The sequence below is a fragment of the Polypterus senegalus genome, chromosome 9 (genome assembly GCF_016835505.1).
Source record: "Polypterus senegalus isolate Bchr_013 chromosome 9, ASM1683550v1, whole genome shotgun sequence".
NCBI lineage: Eukaryota > Metazoa > Chordata > Cladistia > Polypteriformes > Polypteridae > Polypterus > Polypterus senegalus.
This window is the reverse complement of record NC_053162.1, coordinates 174,959,248-174,972,607: the sequence shown is the minus strand read 5'-3', so window position 1 is coordinate 174,972,607 and position 13,360 is coordinate 174,959,248. Positions and strand designations below refer to the sequence as shown.

Below are 13,360 nucleotides of genomic sequence, written 5' to 3'. Positions count from 1 at the left end.
TAGTAATGCATTTTATTGCAAGAAATGTCTGTGATGCACCAACAGTTAAAACAGCAGATGCAATGCATTTTTATTACTACATGCATTAGAAAATACATTCCAACAGGTGGTGCACTGCAGTTGTTAATGCTGAATTTGTCATTCCAACAGATGGCGTGTCACAAACATTAACACTGCTGTAATGAATCCTATACAAAATAGCAGAGACCTATGCATTGTAGTTTGTCATTCCAACAGATGGTGCATCACAAACATTTAGTAGTAATGCATTTCATTATAACAATTGTGTGTAATGCACCATCTGTTGAAATACAAATATAATGCATTACAAAATACATTTCAACAGATGGTGCACTGCAAACATGAACACTGAATATGTTGAGGTCTATGTTGTTAACTTTGATTTCAACCTGTCTTAGATGTATAGAATAGCTATAGAATTATATATAGAGAGAATTTACTATATAAATAAATGCCTTACAATTTTTTTTTCTCCTACCTGTTCTGGTACTCTTGTCTTGTTGCCCGAGTTCATAGATATAAAAGGTACTGTAACATATTAGTGCAGTAGCAAGGATTTAGAGACTTTTTTAAGACTACATAATAAAGAATATACTGTAAAGGGCAGACTAGAGTGACCCTTGGGCCCCAACATGACAAAACAGTGCTGCTGCTGCCACCTCACACCTCCAGGATCCTACACCATTCACCATTTAAATGTTCTGCACGAGTCCGCATGCATTTTCCTCCTCTATTCCCAAATACAGGCATCGGGTTAATTAGCGATTCTTTAAAGTGGGTCGGTGTGAGCGGCTTCTGCCAGGATAGGCTCCGGCTCTTGTAAACCTGAATTAGGTTACGTTACGTTTGAAGATGTGCTAAACGAGGCGATGATTGTCTGAATTTTTTTCCCCTCATTTCCCTCCAGCCCTTTTTATTAAAAGTATAATAATGGAGTAACAGATAATCATGATGAAGAATTTCACGTAATTCCTTCCATAGTGAGCCACATGCACTCTACTACTAAGAGCACGCTCTTGAATGTTTCCCTTGTAAGCAAAGTACATATTATAGGATTTTATCTTGCATACTTACAAATATTTACACGTTAAACTGTTCAGTGACTGTACGATTGTATGCATGTAGTAATTGATGTATTATGACAGATCTGGAGAAACACAAGCATCAGCATTAAAAAAAAAAAAAAAAAAAAAGACAAATAAAAGGGACAAAAGTGAGTGTCTCCTTAATTCCTGAGCAGTAATTCCTCTTCCATTGAGATGGAGTGTCGTATTTGTGCAGAGCCACTGAATTCACCTTCCGCCGACTATGCCAATGCTGGATATGCCAAAGTCCTGCTGTGACTTTTGAGAGCCAAGCTTTGAAAAAGCTCCTTCTCACAACACTAAAGACTTTGGAAATTCATTTAAAAAGCATTCCATGTTGCATGCTTCCGGTCACCCTGCCAGCACTTGTGGCACTGGGGTGACGTCTCCTTATCTTCTCTGTGCCTCCTAATGGTTACTGCGTCGAGGATAAAAGCTGCAGTTCCTTGTAGTGGCAGTGCACTAAATCTGCTGAATAAGAAGCCATTAAAGAACTTGGAGAGAGTTCAAGAAAATAAAAAGAAAGCTGTCCGGCCACGCTCATCTAACTGCGTCTTGCAGCTCAGCATCCTCCTCCATCCGGCAAAAAATTAAACGTTTGAAACAAACAAATCATACTGCCCTCAATTTTAAGAACACACAGTCTCACATTAAAGGCTGCGTGGCCTGTCATGCTAAATGCTTTGTTCAGGACACGTCTCAAAAAAAAATAAATAAATAAAATAGGGGTCCGTAAATTTATTGTTCATGCAACATCTTAAAAGCAAAATGAATAAAATGGAGGGACAGTAAACTCAGTCTTATTAATTCTTGATTAGACACAACCCGTTAATTAAAAATCCCTGCTTACGTGAATCCAGAGCTGATGAGGCTGGACAATTAAATAATCCTGATAAAATGAACCTCCTCTTCATCACATAAGCTGCACAGCTGCAGCAAGTTCTCAGGCCATTTTCAACTCCAAATAAGATGTCAGACTTTGGCAGCAATTCATGTGACCATCTTGAATTACTGGTGTATTTTTCCAAAAAAGTTATGAAAACAGACATCCCGACAACAACAATCTCCAGCGTCCCTCTCAGGACCTCCAGAATGATGAACTCATCAGTCCTTTTGGCACAGGAATCTCCCGGCGACCGATGCATTTCTGAAATTTGAATAAAACATAAAGATCACTGTGAGGGCTGCATTCCCAAACCCCCAAATCAACTTCTTAGTGAAATGCTAATTGAATTCTTCATTTAAATCGAGCGGCTAGAGTTAGCTTAGACTGCGGTCCTAAAAATGAATAAACGTCCAAGTTTCCTCCTTGAAATTCAGAAAGACTTTCACTGCTGCCCTAACGTTTGTGAAATGGAAATCTTACTCTGCCTGATAAGAATTGAAAATTTTGCTCGTTTTCATTACAGAGTTTCAAATAACAAGGAAAAACAAACGTTCCTCTGGAGTATGTTTCCCAACAAATGATGACTCGTAGTGATTAACAAGCAACTTTACGACACATGCATGTACTGTACAAGCAGCTATTATATGGATTTCCCAAAACCCCTACACCACCCAAAAAACAATATTTTTCTGTAGCCTACCTTACTTACACCACGTACTTTATAGTGAATGCCAAGAAATATCTTAACCTTATTTGTCCATGCAGAATAGAGACAAAGATTATTACAACGTAACAAAACTCAGCGGAGGCCAATGCTGTGGAGTTTTCCTTTATTACAGAGCTCTCCATGATGTTTGGGACAGAGACGCATTTTTCTTTGATTTCCCCCCTCTGCTCCTCAGTTTACAATAATAAATCAAACCATTCAGACATGTGATTAAAGTGCACATTGCAGTCTTTCGCTTAAGGGGCCATGCAGACACCACACTTTTTCTACACAAAACCCCATATGTTTTTGCACACAGCAATGGCAGGTCTCTTAAAACTGTTGCCATATTTAGTCCCACACATGCAATGGCTGATTGAAGTCACCAATTCACAGACATCACCAGGTGCTGAGGGTCTTCTCCGGTGATGCTCTGCCAAGCCTCTAATGCAGCCATCTTCAGCTCCTGCTTGTTTTGGGGACTTGTTCTCCTCTTCAGCACAGGGAAGGCCCGCTCAGTTGGATTTAAACTGAGTGACTCGCTTGGACATTCAAGAATTTTCTATTTTTTTTATCTTTGATAAACTCCTGTGTTGCATCAGCAGCAGGTTTGGCTCATTATCTTGTTGTAGGATGAAGCGCCATCAGTGAGTTTGGAGGCCTTTACTGAAACTCGAACAGATCAGATGTTTCTACACACCTCAGACTTCATTGTGCTGCTGCTGTCAGCAGTTCCACTATCATGAAGAGAAGTGTGCCAGGACCTGTGGCAGCCATACAAGCCCAAGACATAACACCCCCCAGCACCGCCATGTTTTTAACAATTTTGATCTCAGGCAGTTCCTTTTCGTCTCCACACTTTGCTCTCGCCATCACTCTGATCAGGTTCATCTTTCTCTTGTCTGTCCACAAGACCCTTTTCTAGAATTCTGCTGGCTCTTTTTAAGTCCATTTTCACAAACTGTAATCTGGACATCCTGTTTTGTGGCTAACTTGTGGTGCGCATCTTGTAGTGTGGCCTCTGTGTTTCTCCTCATGAAGTCGTCTGCAGATAGCCGTCTCTGATGAGTCCACATTGGCCTCCTGAAGTCTGTTTCTGATCTGTCGCACAGGCGTTTGTGGCTTTTTCTTTATCATAGTGAGGACTCTTCTGTCATCAACAATGCAGGTTGTCCTTAGCCTACCAGTCCCTTTGTGATTACTGAGCCCACCAGTATGTTCTTCCTTCTTCATGATATTCCAGACAGTTGACTTTACTCATCCTAAGGTGTTACTGATGTCTTGAATGGTTTGATTCTTGTTGTTCAGACTCATAATGGCTTCTTTGACTGGCACACCTCATGTTGAAAAATGGCCAACTACAGACTCCAAAGGGTAGAAGCCAGCAAAGTTATCTTATGAAGCCATGAAACCCACCTGTGGAATCACCAACAACTGAAACTGACTGTCCCAAACATTATGGTGCCCTGAAATGGGGGACCAAGTAGAAAAAGTGTTGACTACCATGTATGCAAATCTCACTTGAATTGTCTGCAATGTGCACTTTATTCATGTCTGAACTGTTTGATTTGTAATTTTAAACTGTGGAGTAAAGGGGAAAATCAAGGAAAAAAATGGGTCTTTGTCCCAAACTTTATGGGGGGCACTGTATATACTGATAAATAAGTGTGTATATGTATATTTTAGGGTGGCACGGTGGCGCAGTGGTAGCGCTGCTGCCTCGCAGTTAGGGGACCCGGGTTCGCTTCCCGGGTCCTCCCTGCGTGGAGTCTGCATGTTCTCCCGTGTCTGCGTGGGTTTCCTCCGGCTCCGGTTTCCTCCACAATCCAAAGACATACAGGTTAGGTGGATTGGCGATTCTGAATTGTCCCTATTGTGTGCTTGGTGTGTGGGTGTGTTTGTGTGTGTCCGTCCTGCGGTGGGATGGCACCCTGCCCAGGATTGGTTCCTGCCTTGTGCCCTGTGTTGGCTGGGATTGGCTCCAGCAGACCCCCGTGACCCTATTCGGATTCAGCGGGTTAGAAAATGGATGGATGTATATTTTATACATACATATTCAAAAACACACATACACACAGTATAGAAACACATATCTACAATTTATACAATACTATTTATTTTTATATAACCCAAAATCACAAGAAATGCTACAATGGGCTTTAACAGGCTCTGCCTCTTGCCAGCCTTGACTCTCTAAAAAGACAAGAAGAAACTCCCCAAAATAAAAAAACCCTAGTAGGGAAAAAATGGAAGAAACCTTGGGAAAGCCAGAGAGACCCCTGTCCAGGCAGGTTAGGCATGCAGTGGGTGTCCAAAGAAAGGGGGTCAATACAATCCAATACACAGAACAAAAACACAAGTGATCCTCAATATAATATAATAATGCAATAGAAATATTACAAGTACAGAGCAGAGTTCAGCAGTAGCTGATATCTACAAATCATACATTAAAAGCGTGGACTGACGTCAACATACTGTAAAATAATTACCATTTTATCAGGTATGTGACAACTAAGGAAGTGATGTTATTATAAAAGGTGTATGTTTTAGTAGGTCCACTGCATTACCAATGTGTTTATAAAAACGCCTGCACTGCCAACTTGCTTTTTCTATAACATTTAGCAGTTTACGATTTTGTCATAATTAAACAACAGGATACTTACCTCCAGAAACTGTTTGAGTCTCATTAAGGAGCCCATCTGTCCCGTGCTAGTTACAGCTTCAATCCTGAAAAGTGAAATGCAAAACTGAAAATGTGACACCCAAGTGAAGGTACCGGACTGGAAAGCACAAGGTTGTCAGTTCCATCTCCAGCACCGATTCCCAGCGTGACTCCTTGAAAGATCCTTAAGCCATTAGTCTAACACTACAGAAGATAAATTAAGCATAGTGACATTAACCTGTGACGTGTACCGTATGTTGCTTTGTATGAAAGCGTAAGGTAAATTATATGAATACCATATATGCTCCAATAAACGCCGAGTCTCTTATTGTCGCCGGTCTCTAAAGGGGACGCGGCCAAATAGTATCCGGTCTCTAACAGCAGCCGCGTCTTTGATATTTGCCTACTAGCGTACATTGTAAGCGTCTGTATCTTTATAGACGTGTGTAATACATGTGCATGTCAGCACATTGCATATATAGTATAAGGAATATGGATATACCGGTTTCTAAAACTGTTTCATTTTCGTGCCGGGTTGACCACGAGGCAACGTCTGATGGTGACATGGATCATGTCTGCATGGGATGAAATCTCAAATGAAATGATGCGGGAATCTTTCAAAAATTGTGGCATCACCAATTCTACTGACGGCAGTGAGGATTCATTAATTCATTGCCTCAAAGAAAATCAGCCGTGTTTTGAAGGAAGAGAGAAATTGTCAGCTGCAAGAATTCAAAGCGTTGTGACAAACCTGGAAGAAGAGGAAGACAATAGTGAACTGGACAACAACGAAGCCATCATTGCGAATTCAGACGACGAATAGCAGCGAAAGGTACAGAAAGACATTGCTATTTATCCTTAACAGTCTTATGCAGCATGTGAAATTCAAATAAAGTAGCTTTTTGTAATATTAGCCGATATTTTTGTGTACCTACCTGTACCGACATGCGCGGAAAAAATATTGCGTTCTGAAGGATTTTGTTAATAATGGCCGGTCTCAAATAGCAGCCGGTCTCTATTAAGCGGCGGAAGCTGAGGCTGGTTTTGCAAATAAACGCCGGAGGCCTCTATTGGAGCATATACGGTAGTTATTTTACGGTGCCAAGGGCATAGTCATATGTGGTTTGTGTGTGTTTTCTTCCAGGTAATTCAGTTTTCTTTCAACACCCCAAAGAGGAGTCTCCAACGTTAACTGGTTTCTCCAGTATGAGTGAGTTTGTAGGTGTGTATGCCCTGTGACAGACTAGAATCCTGTCCAAGTTTGGTTCACATCATAAGCCTAATGATACTCTGATTGGCAGCAGTACTCCATAAACTGAGCTCAATAAGCGTGTTTAAAAAAAATAAAATAAGGTTGATGTAAAAAGTGGGACAGGAGGCTGTGCTTTTTATGTATATTGATGCTCTAATATAACAAGTCATAATTATGATTGTTTATGCACACAAAATTGAATGTCGATAAAATAAAGTACAGTAGATCACTGTCAATCATTGGGTTACAATGGAGGTTTGGGGTTTTTGGCTGGAGCCTAACTCAACTAGTGAAAGGGGCAAGGCAGGAAGTAACCCTGGACAGGGCGTTAGTCTATCCCAGGGTGAACACCCGCACACATTAGGGCCAAGTCACCAATTCACCTAACACTGCATGGCTTTAGACAATGGGAGGAAACCCAAACAGACACGGGGACAGCATGCAAACTTCATGCAAGGGAGACCTCGGACGCAAGGCCTGGTCCCCATACTGTGAGGCAACAGTGCCCATGTGTAGACAGTGGCTATACTACGTAAAGGTATAGTTTATGCAGAATGATGTGTAATGTGCAACATAGCACAACATCCACAAGTTGCTAAATTGTGTTTCACAGAAGCACTTGCAGTATTATTCCACAAATCCCTCACAGGTTAGAACATTAGAACACTCCAGACGAGAACAGGCCATTCAGCCCAACAAAGCTCGCCAGTCCTATCCACTTGTTTCCTCCAAGAAAACGTCAAGTTGAGTTTTGAAAGTCCCTAACGTCTTACTGTCTACCACACTACTTGGTCACTTATTCCAAGTGTCTATCGTTCTTTGTGTAAAGAAAAACTTCCTAATCTTTGTGCAAAATTTACCCCTAACAAGTTTCCAACTGTGTCCCAGTGTTCTTGATGAACTCATTTCTCGATCTGCTGGACTAATTCCTTCATAATTTTAAACACTTCAATCATGTCACCTCTTAATCTTCTTTTGCTTAAACTGTAAAGGCTCAGCTCTTTTAATCTTTCCTCATAATTCATCCCCTGTAGCCCTGGAATCAGCCTCGTCGCTCTTCTCTGGACCTTTTCTAGTGCTGCTACGTCCTTTTTGTAGCCTGGAGACCAAAACTGCACACAGGACTCAAGATGAGGCCTCACCAGTGTGTTATAAAGGTTGAGCAGAACCTCCTGTGACTTGTACTCCACACATCAAGGTGCTATATAACCTGACATTCTGTTAGCCTTCTTAATGGCTTCTGAACACTGTTGGGAAGTTGATAGCTTAGAGTCCACTATGACTCCTAAATCCTTCTCATAAGGTGGACTCTCGATTTTCCGACCTCCCATTGTGCATTGTGTGTAGGTTAGCGTGAAAGATGCAGCACCACAATCAAAATACACAGTTTCAGTAAAAATGGCACATCTTCCCTCCTGGATGCACTCAAAATAGAAAGCAGGACTATCAGTGATGTGCACAGGTACTTCTTGCTGGCTTAACACCTGACTTCGTTTGCTGCTTGCTAAACCCCGGGATGAGCTCTTACATAATTTTATGTCATTAATGTGGCATGTGGTGCAATGAAGTGATTAAAGAGAAGCAAACTATTTTAAAATTTCCTGTGTAAAGCCGATGTCACATTATGCAAGTTTTTGCCGTGGGGCACATCACATTTGCTGATCGCAGTCACTGATCTCATTGCTGTACCATTTCCAATTACACAACATAAAAATCACAGCCCATGTCACGTTTGCCAAATGAGCACCAATCTTCCAGCACAGTCGTGCTTGCCCCCTCTTTCTGACAGCCAATAAATAGGCAGAAGTCTACGTGACCATCATCATCGTCAAGCCCTTCCGTGAGAATCATAAATCCAAAGAGGACTGTTTCATTTATATTAGGTAGAATGCCCAGAGGGGACTGGGCGGTCTCATGGTCTGGAATCCCTACAGATTTTATTTTTTTCTTCAGCCGTCTGGAGTTTTTTTTGTTTTTTCTGTCCCCCCTGGCCATTGAACCTTACTCTTATTCGATGTTAATGTTGATTTATTTTGTTTTATAATTGTGTCTTTCATTTTTCTATTCTTTAATATGTAAAGCACTTTGAGCTACTGTTTGTATGAAAATGTGCTATATAAATAAATGTTGTTGTTGTTGTTGTTGTAGCGTGCCTCCTGACAGAGCTGGCGATGTTCAAAATTTTAACAGCTGCACTGGTTTAAGCAATCTTTGCCCTTTATTTCTTTTTTATCCTCATTCTGTTATGGTATGTAAAGTATGAGACACCAAACAGCTCAAACAGCTGACTTTCTCTTCTCTATAGCCCCCATGCTACCTGCCGAAGCTGGCACTGTGTGAAGGCTTAATTGCTGTGGTGAATTCAGCTGCAGTCTCTGCCCATTTTTAGTTCTTTTTTCCATTTTGGTTTAGTACATAAAACACGAGACATCAACCAGACAAGCTGCTCTTCTATTTGTAAGGCTCAAAACCCACGTTCCTTATTCCTATGCATTGTGCTTCCAGCTGAACACTCATTGGTTCTCAGCTCTCACATGTAAACAGCCCGCCCGTCCGACCAAAGAGAAAAAATCAAACCTGTTTGAAGGACTCTGTTAAATGGTGCGACCCAAACCACTTACAACTGAACACCAGCAAAACCAAGGAGCTGGTGGTGTATTTTAGGAGACCAAGGCCCCTCATGGACCCCATGATCATCAGGGGTGACTGTGCAGAGGGTACAGACTTATAAATACCTGGGAGTGCAGCTGGATGATAAATTGGACTGGACTGCCAATACTGATGCTCTGTGCAAGAAAGGACAGAGCCGACTATACTTCCTTAGAAGGCTGGCGTCCTTCAACATCTGCAATAAGATGCTGCAGATGTGCTATCAGACGGTTGTGGCGAGCGCCCTCTTCTACGCGGTGGTGTGCTGGGGAGGCAGCATAAAGAAGAAGGACGCCTCACGCCTGGACAAACTGGTGAGGAAGGCAGGCTCTATTGTAGGCACGGAGCTAGATAGTTTGATATCCGTGGCAGAGCGACGGGCGCTGAGCAGGCTCCTGTCCATAATGGAGAATCCACTGCATCCACTGAACAGGATCATCTCCAGACAGAGGAACAGCTTCAGAGACAGACTGCTGTCACCGTCCTGCTCCACTGACAGACTGAGGAGACCTCACACTATGCGACTCTTCAATTCAACTCAGGGGGGATAAACGTTAACATTATACAAAGTTATTGTCTGATATACCTGTATTTTTATCACTCTTTAATTTAATATTGTTTTTAATTAGTATGCTGCTGCTGGAGTATGTGAATTTCCCCTTGGGATTAATAAAGTATCTGTCTATTTATCTAGTATGCCTTTTACGTGTGATACATTAGTTCCCCATTACAACTTGTTTGGTTATAGGAATACAAAGAATGGCAGACCAAGATGCAAGTGTGCAGAAGAGCAGCTTCCACTTACCTTTTAAAATACTCTTCTTTAATAAGTAGGATTAACTTCCAGAATTGCCCTTGATACTGATTCACGAGAGCATTGCCACAGACCTGCAGGGAGACAAGCAAATGTCAGGGGTGAGCATCGGGAGCTCAAGTGATGGCAGCCGTCTCCCCTAAGGCTGACTCTGCCATGATTTTTATAGCTTGAAAAAGAAGAGAGGAGGATTTGGACCATTTGAAATACAGTCTTCTATGTCTGCTTAAGGGTGCAAATATTGCCATGCAGTTTATGCTGCAAAAAACCCCCAAAGAAAACACTCCAAATCACCACCTCTCCCTTCCATTCATATACGAGGTGAGACACAAAAATAACCAGATTGGTAAAAAAATAAATAAATAAAATAAATAAGTTATATATATATATTTATTGCTGAATTGCAGCATTCTAAACATTATCACCTTCTATATACTCCCCCTAGACCGCCGCTCCATACGCATCTTCTATTGATTGAAACAGTGCTGAAAGTTTTCTTGCTTGAGGCTCTTTAACAGGTTTGCCGTTTCTGTCTTCACTTCATCCATTGAAGAAAAATGTGTTCCCTTCAGGTCTCTCTTGATTTTCGGGAACAAGTAAAAAAATCACAGGGGCTAAATCGGGTGAATAGGGATGATGATCGAGGACAGGAATGTTTTTGTCAGTGAAAAACTGCTTTACGGAAAAAGAGCAAATTCGCGAGAAATTTGATGTTGATTCGGTATTCGATTTTTTTCACCCGACATTATCGTGGCAACTCGTGTAGTGATTGTTGTGCAAATACTGACTGGGCTATTCACAGGAAACCCAGCCAGTCGGGGGTTTGATGGGGCGTGTAGGAGTGGATATAGTTCTATTATTCACGTTTGGCCGACCTCCAGACGGTTCTCCAGGAAAGCCCCAAGCCCAGTCCAGTTATATTTGTGTCTTGCCTCGTATCTAAGTTGTCTGACTCACAACCGGATCATCTATCTTTTTGTTTTTCAGTAAAATGTGCACAAACTCATATATTTACCTGCCTGTCAGACAGAGCTGAATTTTTAATTATTCAACCAACCATCCATCCTCTTCCGCTTATCTAAGATCGAGTCGCGGGGGCTGCAGCCTGAGCACAGATGCTCAGACTTATCTCTCCCCGGCCACTTCCATCAATCCCAAGTTGTTCCCAGGCCAGCCAAGAGACATAGTCCCTCCAGTGTGTTCTGGGTTTTCCCTAGGGCCTCCTCCCGGTTAGACATGCCCGGAACACCTCACCAGGGAGGCGGCCAGGAGGCATCCTGATCAGATGCCGGAGCCACCTCATCTGACTCCTCTCGATGCGGAGGAGCAGTGGCTCTACTCCGAGTTCCTCCCGGATGACCGAGCTTCTCACCCTATCTTTAAGGGAAAGCCCAGACACCATGCAGATGAAACTCATTTCAGCCGCTTGTATTTGTAATCTTGCAATTACCTCCAGTTATTTAATAGCATTATTCTGAGGAACACCTCATGGAATTTTCATTAGGCTGCACAACACAGATTGTGATATCCTGCACTGTATTGCTCTCATGTCAACTTATCTTAGTCAGCAGGAAGAATTCTAATTCACCCTTCATATTTCAACAATCATCTGAAACTAGAAACATCTGAAAGGTTTCAGAATCTGGTGAGCATACTTGAGAGAAAACTTTCAATTTTAGGTCAGCTAATGTAACACCCCATATAAACCAACCCCTAGTAATGCAGGAATGTATGCAATTACCTCCAAGAAATCAAACAGCAGCGTGGCAGTAACATCCGCCAGGGGCTCCATGTCCAGGATTTGTGCGAGCCAACACCAGCCCAAGTTCAGTCCAAAAGAGCATGGCTACAGAAAGAAGATGTGGCAGAGAGAACAGCACTTTACAGTTTCCTGCATATGAAATTGACTGGCTTCACTTTTTTGGGATCTGACATAAAAAACACACAACTTTCTGCATTACTTAAGCACCCATCACACTACATGACCTGGACAGTTGTGGCATGTGCCGGGGACTGTCGGCCATGAAGTATGAAACTCCCAGCAACCCAGTCATAGAGAGCTGCAAGTAGTCACGACTTAAGTTAAACAGGTTTTACTTTGTCACAAAACATAGTGTCAGCTCCCATGTGTGTGAGAGTTGACAATCAATAAGTGCTCAGCTAGGAGTATAAGTCACATGACGTCTACTAACAGCAAACACACCACACAAATCTACAAGGTAAAAAAAAAAAAAGAACAGGGAAGAGCAATGACCGGCTCCTTAAAATAAGGCAAACTTGGTGTTCTGAACTGCATAAACAAGGGAGAGGCTCAGAGAATTCTGAAGCCAACTTCTTCTTTCGGCTGCTCTTATTCCAAAGCAAATCATCTTCTTCCATATCTTCCTGTCCTCGCCATCTTGCTCTGTTACCCCCATCACCTGCATGTCCTCTCTCACCACATCCATAAACCTTCTCTTCCTCTTTTCATCTTACCTGGCAGCTCTATCCTTAGCACCCTTTTTCCAATATAACTCAGCATCTCTCCTCTGCAAACCAACACAATCTCACCTCTCTGACTTTGTCTCCAAACCGTCCCACCTGAGCAGACCCTTTAATGTCCTCATTTCTAATCCGGTCCATCCTTGTCACACCCAATGCAAATCTTAGCATCTTTAACTCAGCCACCACCAGCTCTGTCTCCTGTGCCACCGCCTCCAGCCCATATAACATGGCTGGTCTCGCTACCATCCTGTAGACCTTCCCTTTCACTCTTACTGGTACCCATCTGTCACAAATTACTCCCAATGCACAAAAAAGATTTTGTTAAGACTACTGAAGTTAAGTTCATTCCATACCGCTTGCTTGTTGCCGTAGGGCCATCGCAGTTGTATCATAGCAGCATACAGCCGGATCATTCCAGACATCCTCTTCATGAAGCTGTCCTGAGATTCCGCCGTAGAGCCTTCCACGCGGTAACCCAAAACCCTGCAGAAAGACAAACCTTATCTTTGAGATGCCAGAGTCAGCTGACGAAACTAACACAGTGCAGATGTAGTCCAGTATCAGTGCAACCATCCATCAATCTGGTGCCCTTAGTAAGATATGCCACAGTACACTTCACGTCACTACAGCATCCATGACTTGAGTAATTTTTATTTTGTAGTTTGGGAGGTCCTCAACATAGGGGCCCTTTGGATGTTTTGCAATTGCAAGCTTGAGTGAAATGTGACTTGCACATCAAGATCCAAATAAGTGTTAACCTGGCTAGCAAAGCTCCCTATTCTGCTTGGCCAGTCAAATGCA

The 13,360-nt window shown here is 42.4% G+C and overlaps 1 protein-coding gene across 1 annotated transcript in view; it reads right to left on the bottom strand.

Annotated features, from left to right (window-relative positions):
* Positions 1-336: 336 nt before the first annotated feature.
* gle1 (GLE1 RNA export mediator) overlaps positions 337-13,360 on the bottom strand; it is a 59,057-nt gene continuing 46,033 nt past the window's right edge. The window contains exons 12-16 of the mRNA XM_039764320.1: positions 12,913-13,042; positions 11,817-11,921; positions 10,067-10,149; positions 5,362-5,425; positions 337-2,253 (exon numbers count right to left, since the gene is read on the bottom strand). Of these exons, the coding sequence (XP_039620254.1) occupies positions 2,185-2,253; positions 5,362-5,425; positions 10,067-10,149; positions 11,817-11,921; positions 12,913-13,042 (451 nt within the window). The 3' untranslated portion in view covers positions 337-2,184. The remainder of the gene's footprint in view (positions 2,254-5,361; positions 5,426-10,066; positions 10,150-11,816; positions 11,922-12,912; positions 13,043-13,360) is intronic.